At 37.5% G+C, this 18,219-nt stretch overlaps 1 protein-coding gene across 1 annotated transcript in view; it reads left to right on the forward strand.

Moving 5' to 3' along the window:
• Positions 1-1,777: 1,777 nt before the first annotated feature.
• LOC308501823 (uncharacterized protein C12orf42) overlaps positions 1,778-18,219 on the forward strand; it is a gene marked incomplete at both ends in the record, with an annotated part of 124,369 nt that continues 107,927 nt past the window's right edge. Inside the window, 2 exons of the mRNA XM_081058914.1 lie at positions 1,778-1,787; positions 3,312-3,433. Of these exons, the coding sequence (XP_080915040.1) occupies positions 1,778-1,787; positions 3,312-3,433 (132 nt within the window). The remainder of the gene's footprint in view (positions 1,788-3,311; positions 3,434-18,219) is intronic.

Here is an 18,219-nt window from a genome sequence, read left to right on the forward strand (position 1 = left end):
GTGTACAAGCTGAGTTTGGGATTCAGAAGGGCTGGTCCCCATTTATGAGGATGAAAACTATACTTTATACATCAACCCCTCTTGGAATGCTAGCATTTTATGTTTGTCTGAATACTACATCTAATTAAAATTTTAAAGCAGGCTAAGTAAATTCAGAAGGGTGGTTAGCAAGTTTATTAAATAATAATAGTGGGTTCACTTGTCTGCAGATTCTTTTCAATAAATACTATAAATATAAAACAAATAATAGTCAACATAAACATTTATAGGCTGAACTTACATTACCAATTAGAGCTTTGTTCTTATAATGCAGTCACATTCAGAAATAAGTTATTCTCCAAGGCACATTGTATGCAACTTTATCTATTTTGTATTTATTAATTAAAGTTTGCCATTAGTGTAGGTTGTTTTCATTTAAAAATGGGTACACCATTTATGTCAGTCTGAGGTCCAGGTAGAAAAAACAAAAATCTAGTTTTCCTGGGGTCTTTTCTAATCTGTACATGGTTAGATTACCTAACAGGAGGGCTAAATATGTGCTTTGGAAACCAATAAAGTAGACATGAAAAACAACTGCCCACCCCAAATAAACAAGAAAAAATCTACTATAGAGGGAAGCTTTGGCTTTGTCAAGAAGTGTGCAATCAGAATAGCTAGATTCCAACGAACACGAAGTTTTGTATTTTGAATAATACATTCAAAAGCATGTATTATTTTAAATTGCATATGGCAGTGGGCATCATGATCTTGTTAATACCGACAGTTTCAAAATATCTTAGTCCAGACCTACCCAAATAGGGTGGTCGAGTTTAAGCCCTCTTGACATGGAGCTCTGAAAACAGAGGCCAATAAATGCAGTGGCCTAAGAGCTAATACAGTAGTTTTTCTATCATCAGGGTTCTGCAGGTCCATGGTCCCTTGGTTGCAGCAAAGAGTACTTTTCTGAGAGATGCCTTCTCAATCCAGTCTTTGCCCCGTGGTCATGAGAGACCCCATAGTTTCTCTTCCTGAGGGAAGTAGGGCAGAGCAAGCTTACTGCTCAGCCCAGCACAAGCCAGTGTATTTGAAGTGAATAGGGAGAAACCCTCCATGATGATCCTGAGTGCTTGACTTGGGATGAGCTCAGTGACTTCCTCTAATTGTATTCAGAGATGGGAAGCAGTCTCGGAATGCACTGTGTGCAGAGATTCATATCCATCAGATTATTTAGCAGAAATCCCCTTTCAGTGAGCAGATACCTCCCTGTCCAGCCCCACCCTCCCCATTAGTGTAATGATGGATATTTGTTGTATTCTGCAGTATAGGATGGTTACATAATGATTAGATCTGTATAATGATTAGATCTGTGCATATCTTATAATTCTAGCAAATAACAAATTCTACTAGATTTTATCAATAAAATTCTAGTAAACCTATGGGATCTGATCAGTGATGTACATTTAGGGGGAAAATACTTTCCAACATCATTTTATCCAATATGTAACAGACAATTGACAATAGTAAATATTTATTTTGCTCAGATGTTTGAGGGATTCAGCTAATGTGGTCTGGACCTGGCTGATCTCAGCATGGCTCCCTCATATGTTTGTGGTCAGCGGTGAGTCTGCTAGGCGGCTCTGCTGATTTTTGGCTAAGGGGTTGGTTGTGGCTGATGTTGTGGCTGATGTTGGTTGTGGCTTATGTAGAATGACCTTGATTGGGAAGACTGAGGTGACTTGGCTCTGCCACATGTGTCCTTTAGCTTTCAGCAGGCTAGCTTGGACATATTCTCACGGTAATGACAGAGGGTAAGTGTGAGCAAGTCTAATAGTGCAACCCCTTAAAGCCTGTACTTATGTTTGCATTTGCTAGCATGCCATTGGCCAAAGCAAGTCACATGGCTGAGCCCAGATTCAGTGTGGGAGGTGCTACCCAGTCCCCTGGCACAGGGGCACAGATACAGGGAGAGGGCAACCCCAGGGGCCATAATGCAATCTACCACATGGGGTAATGTTTTGAAAATGTTACATGATTTATTTGTTTTTTTGAAAATTCTTGTTTTTCTACATCTTCTACCCATTGAGACTGAGTTAGAATTTTAAAAATAGCATTTCAGAAACAATGGCCTTGGCAACCAGCTTTCAATTGCAAGAGTCAGGTATCTGAGAGAGAAAAGAGATTTTGAATTCTAAAGGCTTTCCTAGAAATAAGCTTCACAAATTGATCATTAGAGAGTAGATTGAATCTTGGAAAAGATTGTCTGGAAGCTTCTTTCCAGATAGAGAGGAGATGGAGCTAGGAGGAGTGGTGGTGGTGGTGGTGGGGTGCTGATAAGATATGGAAGGGAATGCTCTGCCCAGTGGATGGTGGAGGGAGGGAGGGAGGAAGGGAAAGAGAGAGAGAGAGAGAGAGAGAAACAAGTTGGAAGCCTCAGTCTTTCTTTTTATAACCTAATCTTAGAAGTGATAAACAATTACTTCTGCATTCTATGTATTAGAAGTGAGTTGCTCACATGAGCAGGTATTACACCAGGTATAAATACTAGGACTGAAGGATTGATAATGAGGGACTGTCTTAGGTGCTGCTCACTACAAAGTTCTCCAGGAGACTCTGAACCATTGAGTTATAGTAAGAGATTGAGGACCATGTGGAAAAGAGTTTGAAGTTACAGGGAATTTTGTTTATAGGGGACTACAAATTCCAGAGGGCAAAATCAAAAGGTTTAGGATTGTGGCTTTGAAAGCGTTTGGATGGCATCCACAGTAAGAACTACATTTTTTCATCCTATTTCAGTAACACACACCCATACCTCTGCCCTCAAAACTTGCACATAACAATATTCATCTCATTACATGTGATATACTTGGATATTATATTTGCTATTCTATTTTAGTCTATTCTATTTTATGTTCTGTCCCTGTGCATTGCATTCCATTCCATTCTTCTCCACTTAAATAGTGGGTGCTTGTGTCCCAGTAAATTGACCTAATAATATACTAATAAGTTACAACTAACAGTTATGAAATACTTACTGAGGGGAATTAGGGACAATTAGAAGAAGATAAGGTCAGAGTATGACATAGGAAGCCTTCATTTCTCAATGCGTCTCAATAATCCTGGCTGATGGTAACAAGACAATAGCTACCGAATCACTCAGCACTGACTATTTGCCAGGCACAGTGCTAAGCCCTTTATGTATATATGTGTATGTAATCTTTATTGACCTCAATATATATCATTCTCCTTTTACAGTTGGAAATTGAGAAGCAGTTTCCTTAATACAGGAGGAAACTGAGGCTCAAAGCAGTTAAGCCCTTTGCCTAATTTCACAGAGCTGGCAAGAGACACAGCCAGGAATAAACCTGCCAAGAGCAGCTCCAAAGGCCCAACTCTTAGCCACGATCACATTCTCACCCAGGACATTGCCTGGACCACTGAAAGCAAGAAACACAAGGTGTGACTGCATTTGTTTTGGGGACATTCTCCACTCATGGGCTCTCGTGAGTAATCAGAGCAATGGCCCTATAATTTCTTCTTTAACATTTAACCATCACACTGACAGTGCTTTCACTCATGTGCAAAGAGCCCTGGTATTTTTCAAATCAAGGTGATGCCCTGAACTTTCTCCGTTTTTCTTTGCCTTTTCTGTTTTTACTCCTTGGAGTTAAGAGGTCTGACTGTCTCATAGTAAATAACGTGTTTCGTACCTGACCTTTACTGAAAAAGTTTACTTTCTTATAGTTTTAGTCTCTGTATACACATGCTTTGTGTGTGGGTTTTAGGGGACATTCTGGTTCGAAGGCAGCCTCCAGCATCAACCTATTGTGATATTATGAGGATTCTTCACTTTTTGGTTGTAAATAATGTTTCTTTGTCTAAACTTTAGGCTATTTTCCACAGCTGTCAAAAGAGGAAATTGCTCTCAGCTTTCTAAAAGGTGTTTAGATGGATCAACGTAGCTGCATCTTAAACTCCATTGTATCTATGCTTGGGTCCAGACTAAGCAAACATGCAAAAGATTTGGACATTATGGATGTGATTGTTTTTCTTTAAAACATCTTATACAGAGAGTGCCAAAAAAATGTATACACATTTTAAGAAAGGAAAACACTGTATTAAAATTGTACTATTCAACATATACCAATAACAGAAGATGAATACAAGTTGTGTGTATATATTTTTTGGCACCCCCATATTTCTATAGCACTTTGCAATTTCCAAAGCTCTTTTCCATATACTTTTTCTTTTGATCCTTAAAAAACAACGCTAGGATGCAAAGAGGTAGCTAGTTTCATAGACATTTTTCTGTTGGCAGAAATGGAGACTCACAAAGATTAAAGTTATCATGTAGAATACTAGAGGTGGACAAAGTCATGTAATCCAAATCTGAGTTTTACAAGGAGGAAACTTAAGCCTAGAGAAGTTAGGTAACTTGTTCAAGGTCACACAGCTAGTAAATAAAGACTTTAGTCAACAGTTCAAGTCTCTGGACTCCTATATGAGAGCTCTTTCTACTCTGGTATCTCTGTTCCAATTTCATGAGCATAAATGTATACGTGGCAAATATGATATCATTTATGTCCACATGTCTATAAGTATTATGGAAATGTTTTATAAATGCAAAGGGCATCTGGAAGTCAGTCTATGCATATTTCTCTAATCGTGAATCTATTGTTTAACTTCTTAACAGACCCAAAATTTCCTGATTTAATTTGTAAGCCCATGATATTGTCTGTCTTCTAAAATGGACAATGTAATGTAGGATTATGTTGTTACAAGATTATAAAGAGCCATTTGTCATCTTCAAAGTAAGAGGGAGCTCTGATGTAGCTTAAAAAAAGATACTATTGTTTGTTGTCTGAGCAAAGTGGCTAAATTGCCAGCAGTCTTTGCATTCTCTCCAAGCATATGTTTGAAATGGCATATTTGCGTATGCATAAAAATATGAAATTTCACCATAATGCATTAAATGGGGTCCAAAAATTTTTATTCTCATAAAACATGTTGCTTCATTGGAAGTTAGTGGGAGACAGTATTTTAGCCGGTCTGTACTGTCCCCCAAACCACAGAAATATAGATCAACTTAATGGTGTTTGTAACAGACTATGTATCACAGATAGCCACATCCTAACATGCCTCTGATCCACTCAACTCAATAAATGAGAATTTAAGCTAGTTGGAAGATGAGAACCAATGGCCAATTACCTTATATCCAAATTCACATTTAAAATGTACCATTATGCTCACATGTATATATTTAATTCCCAATTTACAGATGGATTTTCTTACTAAAATCTGTTTATAAATAGGTTGTTTATAACTCAAAATACATTTTCTCATAGAAATTTTCTACCTGAAAAGTTTTACCAAGTGCCTGAAGGTGAGTCCTCTGGCAGCATGCAGTCTTGCGGTCAGGTTCTGAAGCCAAGCTCAGAAACCTTTTGAAGTAAGGGGCAGCAACTATTGCACAGGTAGATAGTAACTCAGTTACCCCGAGACCCCAGCCCCCAAGTCACAGCACTGGGCCCTTCTTAACAGAGATAGAAAGGTACTCACCGAATCTTTCCACTCTTACTCTGGAGTTCATAGCTAGACTACATTTCCCAGCGTTCCTTGCAGTGGGATGTACATCAAATTTGTTCATCACAACAAATACATGCCACAGTGATGGATTCCATGCCCAGGCTTGACCCGTGAAAATCTCCCCCAGGAATTCCTATACTCTATTCTTGTGTGTCCACTGGCTGGAAGAGAAGGTCTCCAAGTCTCTAGGGGTTGACTAAGGGGAGGTCCCTGACTCATCGTATTGAAGACTGCCTGTTACAAACCTACATGAATTGTTGGATATACAAAAAAAATAAATTTCAATTGTGTGAAGCCAGTGAGCTTTTGGGATTTATTAAACACCACAGTAAGTGTTGATGAATACTCCTTATAAGTTAAGACACTATGTTCTGAACTTTTTAGGAAGATGGGATGACAGCAAGAGTAAAACCTGGGAGGAGGCTCAGGGTGCAGGGAGCTCTCAAGGCCGCTGAGGAGGAAAGCTTCTAGCAGCAGGGACCTGGAGAGCCTGGGGGATAAGTGTGCTCAACGTCGGTGTTGGCTCAGCCATGACAGTGTCCTCTAATTGTGGCAATGGCTCCAGCAGCTCTCTGCATAGCTTGCTTCATAGGAAGATCTTATTAACTAGGAATTGGCTTTATATTGATAAGCACTCCTTTGCAAACACCGAAGTTTTAATTTAGAATTTTGTCTATAGATGGAGAAAATGTGAAACCTAATTAGGAAACTATGGCAGCCATGAGCATTTATCTCTTAGATCTGTCTAAGAGTGGTAGGGATACTGAAGCCCATTCTGGCAGAGCCCATTACAAGGGACTCTTTTAATGGCTGATCTTGGCTGCCCGAAGTTCTAGATGCACTATCCTTAGATTGCATCATAATCTAGGAAGCTTCCATCTAACCTTCCTTCTTTCCTTTTCTCTCTTCTTTCCTCAGATTCAGACTCGTCCCTTCCCATTTTCTCCCACAGGTATTTCCCCTAATCGATTTCTTACATGTTTAATCCATCTTGGCTTCTGCTTCTCAGAGAATCTGAACTAACCCAGAAAGTATTCTCATCTTTTTGTTGGGAAGTGTAAAAAGAGACCGGTTCTCTTAAAATGTGAGGGATCCTGTGGTTATCTTGTCTAGTGTCCTACTAGGTAAGATGACATTACTAACCACAAGCATTTGCCCTTGAGCTGTATTGGCACCCTGGGTAAGGAATGGTTACAGAGGCCCCTGTGGTCCACCCAAGGAACCGGACAGTGAGGCTTCAAGAGCCACTAGAAAAGATGATTTCTTGCTTTCAAATTTGGGGATTCCTGATGGAGATGGGAAGACAAAGAAAATTGAATATTTACTAAGACCTTGCTAAGTTGCATGTTTTCCATATGCGATCTCATTGAATGATTAAGTGGAAATCGATTTCAGGTAGATATTTTTATCCCAACGAGGGGATGAGGTTCAAAGAGTATAGGTAGTGTGCCAATGTCACACATCTGATAAAAGGCAGAGCTGGTATTTGAACCAGGTCTTCCCTCTTCCACAACCCACCATACCCTTGCTACTTTGCCACGTGCCTTTTCAGAGAGCAGTTTTGCAGTGAGTTCTTAGAAATGTAGTACTGTCTATTTTCTTTCTACAAGCTGGGGCTAGAAACCTACCAGTTTCAGAGTCTGGTTTGTTCCCCTCCCATGGTTTATTGGATTCCCCCTGCCCCCCAGGTCTTCTTTATGTGAAATTTCTCATAATTAAAAAGTACAGATTCTATACAGACACAGAGGCTTTTCAGTATAGACAGTATTTCCAATAGTGGTTATTATGCGTGGATGTGCTTGGAGAATTAGATTTCTGTGGTCTTGACTTTAATTGCCCTGTCTAGATATGTGATTAAGCTTTTGTTCTTTGTTTCAAGATGACCAGTCAATGGAGTTGTGTAGTTTTAATTTTATCTGAAGTGTAGTTGGAGAAGAGGCAACAGAGCTTAATGCTTTCACCCCTTTCCCCCTTTCAGTTACTATGACATTTATTTCAATATTTTCAGGTCTTATTAAACACCAAGAGTGATTTGAAATCGCATTCTGTTATGGCTGATTTTTGAGTGCCATGTGGAGTTTCTTTTATTTAAAAAGAGATGTAATACAAAGGGGGAATGGAGATTGAATTTTGCTTGGAGTTAGGGGGCTTTACCCAAGACAGAACATATAAATGTGAAGCTTGTGGGAAGTTGAGGAAAACATAGTTTAATATAAAATTGTAGGCCCCTGTCTTTGAACATCTGTTACCATGGCAACTGATTTAAGAGCTTGAAAGACCAAGCTATTTAGGCAACTTAACTAGATGTTTTTGAAAGTATGGGAACTAAAAATATTTTAAAACAGATACATGGAGGCCCCCATTCAGCTGACCTGTCTGACACAGCAGTAAGACATCGCTGTGACAACTGGACAGATAGCATAAAGGAATGTAGTTAAGAAAGAACAGCTTTAGCCAGGAGAGCAGGCCTCGGCGCCGAGGCTGTCATTTTCTCACTGTTTTCTGGGAGATGGTCAGCCGCATGGAGCTTATAGCACCCTTGCTACACAGACAGATGCAAGAGCACCAGTAGTTTCTTCTTTTCTGTCCTTTTAAGCCACAGATGAAGGAGCAGACGAACCGTTTCTGAGGCACAAATGTGAAAAAGAGGAAAGTGAATTTCCTCAGAGAAACACAGTATCCACGCTGCCAATGGCTTCTTTTATTAACTGTATTAAAAGTGACTTTTCTTGCAGGGGGGCAAAGTAATATAGAGATTCAATCTTATGTATATGCTCATTTGGAATTAAAGACTCCCAGAATTAGCTCCTCACCATCATGAGCGTTAGGTTCAAAAGAGAAAACAGTTTCCAGTGACTTAAAGCAACAAAATTGAAGTTCTGTGAACATGATAGTTCTTCAGCACATACTTGTGAAGAAGTTAATTAAGGAAAGATCACAAAAGGGAGAGGAAACATCAGGCTCAGGTGTTCTTTCTGTCTGTGTTATCTGTGAACTATTCAGGCTTCTTAGAAATTACGTTTTCCGGACCGTAGTTGGACCGGTCAGTCTCTTTTTTAGAGAAATCTTTTCATCATCCTGATGAATTTTTCAAAACAGATTATATTGCTTTAAAAATCACACCAAGAAAACATAAGTAAAACAAATGACTGCATGAAGGATTTTCCTAGATTGCTAATTTACTTGATGGAGTAATACAAAAGGAATGTCTTTGATTCTATGAGAAATTTCTAAAAAAAATAAAAAATTAGGATGGGTTCAGACTGATGAGGGAAGCCATAGCCCAATGTCAAAGGTCTACTGATAAACCTCAACTTTTAAACAATATTGATTATTATGGAAATGTATGCAGTACCATATACCCAAGCAGACATCAGAGGAAATATCCAGTGTTAATTTCTACGTGTTTACTTTATGTTTTGTTATTGGTTCTTTTCTCGTGTGTTACGTTTCTGTTATTTGCACAACAGGAATGGTGGTTACTGAGTTAAAAGTCTCCTTTTCGTGGTACAGTTAACAATTCTAACACTGTGAAGTTTTGAGCCCAAACATTAGGGAACTGAGGCAGTGATGAAAGGTCTTTTTACTGAGAAGTTTTAAGAAACTCCTTCTGTTTCCAGAAAATGTCCTATAAATGTCAAAACCCTCATATTCAAAGGAGCTCTGTTCTAGAGACGTCAGTGACACTGTCATCATGTAGACAAAGAATATGTAGCTCTGGGATTCTTAGTAAGTGAAGTTTGTCCTGGATAAAGTACAAAGGAATATTGTACAGGCAGATGTTTTCAGTAAAAAAACAAGTCAATGTTTTAAATGTCTCCAATTTACCTTATAAATACTCATTCTAAGCTTGATGGGATAAAAATTAATATGTAAGCTCACATCTTTCTTCTTCTCTCTAAGGAGGGAAAAAACCAACAGGATGCCTGGGTTTATCATTAAGGGAAAATCAATGAAAGTGGAAGGAAGCTACAAGTCTTAAGGAGACTTGTAGTAGAGACCTAAGCCTTCTCAGACAGCGCTGAGAGGCACAGTGAGAAAATGGCAGACCAGGATAGTGGCAGGAGACTAGAATGGTGCAGATGAGAGTTTATTTGAGAGAGAAGAATAAAAGACTCCTATGAGATCAGAAAAGATAGAGAATTTTTAAATAAATGTTGCTTTGGACCACGGTTTTCAACCCACTTAAAACTTGGAGGAGGTCATAAAGACAGACATTTCTGCCTATGTCACCCTTCTTTAAAAATTATGTCACTTCAGTCTCATCATAAGAAACAATTTTTGTAACATAATATTACATGTCACATATATCACAATTATAAAATTCTATCACTCTAGAACTAGAATGTGAGAGACTTCTCTTTATAAGCTTTATAGAAGTAATTCAGATTAATTCAATTCAAGAAACTTGTTGGTGTGGAAGACTGAAACATATACTCAGTTCACCATGTTGAAATAGAAGTCTCCATGGCTTCCTTTTACATTGTTTCTCTGTCTAGCCTCTTTGCTCTGTTATCTGAAGGATACAAATATAAGAAAGACAGAATCCTCTCCTCTAAGAGCTTATAATATTACATATTATTAGAAAGGCTTACATATGACTAGGTATAATGTTACTGTTATACTATTACTAATAACCGTTGTATTCAAGTGCTATTCTAACTGCAAGGAGGAATTCCAGAAAGAAGGAAAGCAGATGGGATTGTGATCATTATTCCTACTGCTGCAGACTGGTGAGGAAACGATGGACTTTTCAATAAATGGTGCTGAGGCAATTGATTATCCCTATAAAAAAATTGTCTTATACTATATATAAAAATCAAGTTAAGATAGAGTAGAGACTTAAATATAAAAGACAAATCTATAAACCTTTTGAAAGACAACATAGAAGAACATCTTCATGACCTTGAGCTAGGAAAAAATTTCATAAGCAAGACGCAAAGGGTACTAACCATAAAATGAAAGTCTTGATTAGTATAGTACATTAAAGATTGGTTGTGTTCGTTTAGACACCTCAAAGAAAATGAAATGATAACTTGCAAAATGGGAAAGGATATTTGCAACATAAATAATCCAGAAAGTATTAATTTTCAGGATTTATAAATAACTCTTTATAACCATTTTATTTTCAAAAGCAAACACCACAGTAGAAAAATGGGTAAAGAACTTGCACAAGTATTTTACAGAAGAGCCTATATTAATGGCCAATGAGGATATAAAGATGCTCATTTTCCTTAGTAAATCAAGGAAATGCACGTTAAATTCAAAATGATATAGCAGTAGGTGGGTGTCCTGGGCTGAATTGTGCTCCTTGAAAATTCGTATGTTGAAGCCCTAACCCCCACAAACTCAGAATGTGACTGTATTTGGAGACAGGACTTTACAAAGAGGTAATTAAGATTCAAGAGGTCATATGGGTGGGTCCTAATCCAATCTGACTGGTGTCTTTGTAAGGAGGGAAAATTCAGACACACAAAGAGACACTAGAGATGGGTGTGCACAGAGAAAAGACCATGTGAAGACACAGAAAACTGCCATCTGCCCACCGAGAGAAGGCTTAGAAGAAATCAGTCCTGCCGACACCTTGATTTTGGACTTCTCACCTCCAGAAAATACATTTGTATGCTTTAAACCACCCAGTTTGTGGTATTTTTTATGGCAGCCTGAGCAAACTAATACAATGGACTCCCCACCTCCCCACACCCCCCAAAAAAGGTTAGAATGTTGGTGAGAACATGGAGCAATCAGAAACAGTACAAATTTATATAGCTAGTTTGAAAAAAACTGTTTTTTATTATCTGGTCTTTTTGAATACATGCATACTTTATGACCCATCAATTCTACTCCTAAATACGTACTCTAAATAAGAAACTCTTGCACATATGTACAAGAAGATTATTATGTTCAGGAATGCTTATAGTAGCATTGTTTGTAATAGCACAAATGAATAAAGCAACCCAAAATTGAAAAGAACCCAGATATGCACTTCAAGAGAATAAATAAACAAATTATAAAATATTTATACAGTGGAATATTGTATCACAATAAAGTGAATTCATTAGAGCAACATGCAATATTGAATGATTCTTAAAACTTTAATGTTACATGAGATTAATAACAAGTCATGAAAGAACATAAAGTTTTAGTCCACTTACATAAAGCATAAAAAAAAGTGGAACCAAAGAATGTATTTGGTTATAGGTACGTTAGGGATAAAGACTTATTTGGTAAAACTTTTTTTTTTTTTTTAATCAAGAGAATGATAAAAAACAAAGTCATAAAATGTTTATCTCTTAGTGTATGGCATAGGAGATGAGCAGAGACTAGAAGGAGCTTACAATAAACTTCAACATTATTAGTAAATTCTTCTTTATAATTAGGATTGGAGGTTCACCTATGTTCGTTATTATGCCTACTAACTTTTGTGTGACTATATATTCTTTTATGTATCAAATATATATTTTAAATTTTTAAATAATATAATTAAGTGGTTGAAAAGAATATATGAGATAGTATAATGGAAAAAGCATGTGTACTAATATTTTCAGACAAAATAGATTTCAATGCAAAAGACATTTAAAGGGAAAAAGTAGAGAATTCTGATATTGATACAAGGATCAATCACTTAAGAAGGTGTGATAGTCAACACATCAAAAACTGGCAGAGGAAAAAAGGAACTTGCTTATTTGTGTTAAGGAAACACCCATATGGAGAAACTGACCAACAAAATATACACAATTCTTTAGGCCAGAAATGAAAGAATCAAGTACACAAAAATTAGTTTGGCCATGGAGGGTATAGTAACACAACTGACAAGTATACACTTATATATGTGTGTTTATGTGCACATATAAATACACATAGAAGAGACACATCATTGTAAAATACATTTGGAATATTTACAAAAATCAGTCATGTACTTACGTATTCAGTACACAGAAATGCCCAATAGATTTAAAAAATTTGATACAGAGACTGTGTTGACTGATGATGAAGAATTATGCAGAAAAAAAATCTAGAAAATGCTTCTAATTTTACTCTAAATTTTTAATTTGGAAGTTACAAGATAAGAACTAAATAATCAGGAACGAAAGCCCTTCATTTTAAAGCCTATTGAAGATCACCCATGTGAAGTCCCGGGGAAAATGTATAGACTTTAAATGGTATTTTAGTAAAAACAATAAACCCAGAAAAACAGAATCAAATATTCAACTTAAAAAGCTAGCAAATAACAAAGCCAACCTTAATCATAACAGTGAAGATAAGAGTAGAAATTATTGAAATGAGAAACAAATAAAAAACGAGTAAGGTTGAACTAAAAACCAAAAGTTGAGTCTTTGTCAAGAATTATGAAATAAACCCTTGGTATATATTAATGCAAAAAGAAAAAAGAGAAATGGCACAGGTAAAGAATTTTATTTCCCACTGATTATAAGATATAGACTCTAGAAACCTTAAAGTATTAAAAAGATGGGTAACATTAAATCTGGAAATAGATAATTAAAATTTCAAGGACTTTGCCACACCCACTGAATTAGATATTAGCTATGAAGTTTATAGTAGTCTTCTCTCTCTCATATTCTAACCCCCTGAAGAAAATAAGCTTAGGACCATGCCTACTCAACGTGCTGCCTTTTAGTAGTCTTTATGGTATGTGTCATTCCAATTCAGCTGGATAATTTCAGCTGAGCAAAAAGAGGGCAGAGGTTTCAAATGGGCCATCAGCATGTGGTTCCTGGTGTGTTTTGTTTGGCCTACGTAGTATTTTTAACTTTTTTGAATTATTGCCAATTAAAAAAAGAAATCGAGAGATTTCACTTAAAAATCCAGATTTCTGTCATGGAAATTTTGGAGTTGCTGAAGATTAGAGAGAGTTCCAAATTTTAATCCCAACTCTGCCACCTACCAGCAGGATTGTTTTGGGAATGTTACCTAACCTCCACAGTGCATCGGTTTTCGGCATCAGCCTAGTGGAGGAAACATTAGGCTTGTAAAGTGATTACCAAGGTTAATAGGTATTGACTAAGGCATGAACGTGGAAGCATCTAGCAGAGTTCTGGGCCCTGGTGGAGGGCTCAGTAAATATCCATTTCACGTTTTATCCTTTGTTGTTGTTGTTCTTTTCTGTTATATAAAATGCTGACACCTGTTATTTAGCCATGGAAAAACGAGATGAACGATGAAATCATCATGACAAAACATTCAATCATAACAAACATCTCTGCTTAGGTGTTCGAAAAATGAACCTCATCCTGTTTGATTGCAGTTTATTCTAAGGTGCAGAAGTTGCTAGCCATACACCTCCTCACCCGCCTACAAACTCAAAATTTCAGTTTGTTTTTATAGCCTCCTCCATCTTTACCTGGCAACTGTGTATGTTAGAGTGGAAGTTGTTTTCAGGCAGGTTCTGGCACCTCCCCTCTTTACTCCTCTTTTCTCAGCACCTAGGGCAGAGCATGACACCTAATAGACACTAAGAAATATTTGTTGTTGTTTAATTTTTTTAAAAAGATTTTAATGGGGAAGATGGAACAGGACTTTATTGGGGAGCAGTGTGTACTTCCAGGACTTTTTTCCAAGTCAAGTTGTTGTCCTTTCAGTCTTAGTTGTGGAGGGCACAGCTCAGCTCCAGGTCCTGTTGCCCTTGTTAGTTGCAGGGGGCGGAGCCCACCATCTCTTGTGGGAGTCGAACCAGCAACCTTGTGGTTGAGAGCCCACTGGCCCATGTGGGAATGGAACTGGCAGCCTTCGGAGTTAAGAGCACGGAACTCTCTCTATATATATGAGAGAGAGAAATAGCATAGACATAATTTCTAAGGCAAATTCCCTTTCCAAATAATATGAAAAATTTTATTTACTCTTTAATATGTCTATCATTTTTTAATTTGTTTATTCTTTCATCTCCTTTTCAAAAAGATCAGTTGTAACACCTAGGAAGCATGTAATAATACAATGTCTGGCCAGTAGAAGGTGTTTAGTTTATTTGGTCATTTCATAAGTTTATCTACATTGTTCTAATCACAAAGCACTGTGATTTGGTGATTTGTTAGAGCACGAAGAGTCAGTGTATATCAGGATGGGAATGAAAAGGTTGCACTGAAAATCGAGGGACCTGGCAGAATGAAAGGCTGGTTTAGATTTTAGCAGGGTGGAGGAGTCTAGCTCTCCATTTGCCAGACTGGAATGTCAATGATGGGGTTTTCCAGGGAAAACGACCTTGTCTCCAGTCTGCTGAAGGTCTTGTGCCCCCAAACCAGCAATCCGTTGACTTGCACGTCTGTACTCCCCATTGCTTGCAAATGTCCTTGCTCACAGAGCTGTCATCCTCCTGGGACTGTGAGATCCACAAAGCAGCTATAAGATCATCAGTCACTTCCTGCTTTTTTGAAAAAATGATAGCGTATGTGCACATATGTTATGGTTAGTGGCTGTCATCAGCTTCCTGTAAAAATCCAAGGAAATGTATGTCCATCAGATTTTATAATTGGAACTGACGTTTGGGGAAAGTTGTAAAAGTGGAGGAAAAGGAGCATGTTGTGAAATTTTCGTGGAAGTTTTAAGGGGTATGATACAGATTCTTGATTTTTAAGGGAGAAAGAATTTGTCTTGAATGATCAGATTTCCTTGAAAGCAGAATGACATCTCTCCCTTTCTCAAAAGAAGATTCTGTTTTTCTTTATGTTGTTTGAGAACACATTTCCTGGTTTCACAATTGCCCATCTGACAATCATACTGGACCTGAAAGGTACAAGATGCTGCTTCTCACATCCTGAAGATGGGGTTTGCTTTACCTTGGCCCTCTAGCCCTCAGTCCACTATTATTGCTTCTGAAGACCTTGCCGTGATGAGGTTCAATCCTTCATACATGAATGAGTCTCCATCAGGTCTTGCCCACAGCCTCAGAGGCTGTTGCTACTCCGTAGCAAATCCACGTAGATATCTGAGTTCAAAATTGTATAAAAAATAAGGATATATAGGGAGTGGTGAGGAAGAGGTGACAAGTTTTTGGCCACGTATAGAAAGCATTTATTAAAATAGCCCAGTTTGAAATTGTTGCTCCATTTTGTTTTCTTTTAACGATGAAGCTTCAGTTCAAAGGCTTCATTCACATCTCAAGAAAAAAATTGTACTTATTTCCTTAAAATTTTGCCAAAAGCCTTGGGCTTGTATGGGCCCAAATTTCCTTCCCCTTTTCCATTCACTATTCTAGGAAATAAACTTCCAAAGAGCTTGAGTTGGGGAAGAGGTGCCCAAAACCTCTTGAGCTCTCTGGAAATTATACTCAGGAGTTTAAATGCTCCGGAGGAAATAATATTGCTTTTGACCGAGTTAGGATAGTTGTACAGCAATTAATGATGATGCTGGTCACCTATTTGCTTGCTAGATCGATGGATTGATTCCTTTCCCATTTAATGGTATGCATTGATATTCCCAAATTTAAAAATGGTAGACAAATATTCAGAGTTCACCCATTGCTAGTATGGAGCAATGGAGCATTTCTCAAGATGTACTTTGTGGGAACAGGTTAGGTGAATAGATTTTAAATATAAAAAACGTTTTGCGGTCAAAGTTTGGGAACTTTGGCTAAGCTAAAATACATTGCAACTAATCAAGAAGCTGCTGTGTGCAGTGATTGCCATGCTGATCTGGTTCCATGGCCAACGACATGAATTCCTCATCTGATGTGGCGTCAGACAGATTTGGGCTTGACTCCTGCACCACTCTGTGCAAATCACATAACCTCTTTGAGCTTCAGTTCATCTGCAAAATGGGTCTAATAGCACAGACTTCATGGTTTTGTGGCAAAGATCAAATAAAATAATGCACATAAAAAACCCAGCAAGAGTTTTTATTCGGATGCAAGGTTACTGCATCTGAATATATGACAATTTAGAATTTATGCCTTCATTCCTAATATATGAGTTAGGAGTCTAACATATATTGGAGTGGGAGTTAGAAGAAACAGGTCCCGCCACTTCCTGACTGAATAACTTTGGCGAACCTCTTCACCAGGAAACTTTGTTCCCAATGTCTTCACCTTAAATAACAACGTCTGCCTTATTTTGTAGCGAATTTATGAGAACCAAGTAAATTTTAAAATTCTTAAGGAAATTCTCATACATCGTGCTATTTATCCACAAATTCTTCAGTGTGCATCATTAATTGATAAGGTTATCTATATCCATAACTAAATTTACATGTCTCCATAATTTTACATATTGACTACACAAGTATTTTTCCTAACAAAATTAACAGTAATTCATCGACACAATTTAACATTAGCCCACATTTCTTTCTTCCAGTTTGTCTCAAAAAGGTCACTTTTACATTTGGTAGGATTGAATCAAGATTCAAGCAAATTGCACATTTTGCATACGTAATGCTTAAGTGCACTTTAATTTTGTGACACTATCCCTTTCCTCTTCCCTCCAATACAGACTACAGTTTTCTTGGAGAAAATGGGTTATTTCTTTCTAAAATGTCCCACATTCTAGATTTTATTGATTGCTTTCCTGATGTGCCTTTTAATTTATTCTTCTGTCTTCTATATTTTTTTAAACAGTAGCTCTTAGAGGTTTGGTTAGACACTGGTACAATTTATTTTAGGGGAGATACTTCAGAGATGGTACTCCATCCTTCTTGTTACCTCATAAGGTACATACTATCTGGTCATCTCCTGTTCAACTATCTGAAGATTGATTGATGAACGCAGGTGTCAGCATGATCCTTTCATTGTAAATTCTCCATCAACAATTCACTAATAATTTTTGGATCCATTTGTAATCATTGGCTAAATCCATTTTTGCATTAACGGTTACAAGACGGCAATTGCCCAATTCTATCATTCCTTTTGCATTTATTAGCTATCATGTTTCTATAAAGAAGAACTTTCTTTCATTAAGAATTTGGTTACCCTGAAGCACGGAAAGGAAAGATAAAGCGTTTCTCATAGGTTTTGTTTATTTAATGAATAGCTATTGGTACCGGGACCTGTGCTAGGTGTTGGGAAAAGTAACAGCAAACATATCTATACCCTCCTGTTAGGAAGTGTCTGCTTTAGGTAACACAGATAAGTAATCGAAACAATGACCATGTATCTGATATTAGGAAGAAAGGACATAGTTCTAAGGGAATCTTTGTGGGTTTGGGGTTATCTGTTCCTGTATTACTGCTTTTAATCTATTTTGTATAATGTGTTAAATTGCCAGGGCTGCTGTAATAAAATACTACAGACTGGATGGCTTAAGCAACAGAAATTTATGTTTTTGCAGGGCTGGAGGCTAGGTGTCAACAAGGTTGGTTTCTTCTGAGACCTCTGTCCTTGGCTTGTAGCTGGCCACCTTTTAACTGTGTCCTCACATGGTCTTCCGTCTGTAGCTGTGTGTCCTAATCTCCACTTCTTATAAGGACGCTACCCAGATTGGATTAGGACTCACCTGCATGACCTCATTTAACCTTAATCACCTCTTTAAAGGCCCTATCTCCAAATACATTTACATTTTGAGGTACTTGGGCCTAGGACTTTAACATGTGAATTTTGGGGGACACAGTTCTTCCCATAAAATATAATAAGGCTGTGTATTTACATATTTTCTCCCTTACTAGCTTCAAAGCTCTTTAGGGAGCAGAGACCTTTGATTATACCTCATGAATTCC

Source organism: Rhinolophus hipposideros, assembly GCF_964194185.1.
Source record: "Rhinolophus hipposideros genome assembly, chromosome: 9".
Classification (NCBI taxonomy): domain Eukaryota; kingdom Metazoa; phylum Chordata; class Mammalia; order Chiroptera; family Rhinolophidae; genus Rhinolophus; species Rhinolophus hipposideros.